The sequence below is a fragment of the Notothenia coriiceps genome, unplaced genomic scaffold, assembly GCF_000735185.1.
Source record: "Notothenia coriiceps isolate Sejong01 unplaced genomic scaffold, NC01 NC01_scaffold00024367, whole genome shotgun sequence".
In the NCBI taxonomy this organism is placed as follows: Eukaryota; Metazoa; Chordata; class Actinopteri; order Perciformes; family Nototheniidae; genus Notothenia; species Notothenia coriiceps.
This window is the reverse complement of record NW_011357068.1, coordinates 1-1,907: the sequence shown is the minus strand read 5'-3', so window position 1 is coordinate 1,907 and position 1,907 is coordinate 1. Positions and strand designations below refer to the sequence as shown.

General features: G+C 41.2%; 1 protein-coding gene across 1 annotated transcript; it reads right to left on the bottom strand.

The window, feature by feature from the left end:
* Window positions 1–28: 28 nt before the first annotated feature.
* On the bottom strand, window positions 29–1,900 carry LOC104954974 (receptor-type tyrosine-protein phosphatase eta-like; the record flags this gene model as incomplete). Its single annotated transcript, XM_010782192.1, has 4 exons — window positions 1,684–1,900; window positions 1,005–1,265; window positions 465–722; window positions 29–289 (listed from the first exon to the last, which is right to left on the bottom strand). Coding segments are annotated over exons 1-4 (982 nt in total), but the record flags the coding sequence as incomplete, so codon positions are not given.
* Between the last annotated feature and the right edge of the window lie 7 nt (window positions 1,901–1,907).

The following is a 1,907-nucleotide window of genomic DNA, read 5'->3' as shown; positions in this document are numbered from 1 at the left end:
TCATGAAATTCAGTTAATGTTTACTTACTGGTGTACTGAGAAACAGTGGTACTCTGTCCTTCAGTACTTCCATCACCTGCCACTGCAGTGACATTTATATCATACTGGACACCAGCAGTCAGGTTAGAAATGGTTATTTGTGTTTCAGTCACGTTTTCACTTTTAGTGACATTTCCATCACTCCACTGTACTCTGTAGGAAGAGCTGTTCCCCTCTGGTTCATTCCACATCACAGATATGGAGGATGTTGTGATTTCAGTGACAGAGATATTCCTGACTACTTCAGGCTCTGTGAGCGCAGGATAAATACGAGGTGAGGAAGAAAATGTTTAGAGACAGACAAATAAAGAACTAGTGAAAATGACAAGAACAAAGACTACACAAAAGTGTTTCATTACAGCAGAGAACAGTTTCTTATCCAAAAAGCTACACCAAGCTATTACAAAAATGAAACTTATGGTTACTTGTGACTATGGTGAGCTGGTGAGGATCTCCTGTTGTCTTATTGTCTCCAGCAACAGCAATAATTAAGATGTTGTAGCTAGTGCCAGGGATCAGGTCTGATAGCACAGCAAAGAGGTTGTTGGTGTCTCTGATCGTCTTTGCTCCACCATGATCCCACTCCACCCTGTACAGGAGCACCTCACCAGGAGGTTGGGTCCAGTTCAGAGAGATGGAGGAGGTGTTTCTTGTGTAAGTAGGTCCCCAAATGTTACCAGGTTCTTAAGTAAAACGGAGAGGAAAGGTCAATACTCTACAAGTAAAACATTTAACCACTGGTGTAATCGTGTTGTGCCTGAGAGTCAACATCAGATTAAGAATAAAGAGCAAATTATGCAACAACTTGTCCTTTGAGAGGACTTGTTTTTCTACACCAGGACGTCTCTTACAGAAACCTCAGAGCATCATCCTGCTTGTGATCACTGCAGACAGTCTTCAACAACAGATGTCTTCAGCAGACTCTCTCTATCTGACCTCATGAACCACAGTTAATGTTTACTTACTTGTGTACGGAGAAACAGTGGTACTCTGTCCTTCAGTACTGCCATCACCTGCCACTGCAGTGACATTTATATCATACTGGACACCAGCAGTCAGGTTAGAAATGGTTATTTGTGTTTCAGTCACGTTTTCACTTTTAGTGACATTTCCATCACTCCACTGTACTCTGTAGGAAGAGCTGTTCCCCTCTGGTTCATTCCACATCACAGATATGGAGGATGTTGTGATTTCAGTGACAGAGATATTCCTGACTACTTCAGGCTCTGTGAGCGCAGGATAAATACAAGATGAGGAAGGAAGAATATTTAGAGCCAGGGAATTAAAAAACTAGTGAATGGCAAGAAAAAAAACTACAACCGAGTGTGTTTCCTGTACAGGAAAGCACAGTTGCTTAACCAAAAAGTTATACAAGTTATCAAGTCCAATAAAACTTGTGTTAAAAAGGGAAAAGGAAAGGAGAGGTCAATACTCTTTGAGTAAAACCTTTAGTACTTGGTGTAATCGTGTTGTGCCTCAGGATCAACATCAGTCTAAGGACGAACAGCAAATTAGGGAACAACTTCTATTCTATATTTACAAGTATCATCCTGCTTGTGATCACTGCAGACAGTTTTCAACAACAGATGTCTTCAGCAGACTCTCTCTATCTGACTTCATGAAATTCAGTTAATGTTTACTTACTGGTGTACTGAGAAACAGTGGTACTCTGTCCTTCAGTACTGCCATCACCTGCCACTGCAGTGACATTTATATCATACTGGACACCAGCAGTCAGGTTAGAAATGTTTATTTGTGTTTCAGTCACGTTTTCACTTTTAGTGACATTTCCATCACTCCACTGTACTCTGTAGGAAGAGCTGTTCCCCTCTGGTTCATTCCACATCACAGATATAGAGGATGTTGTG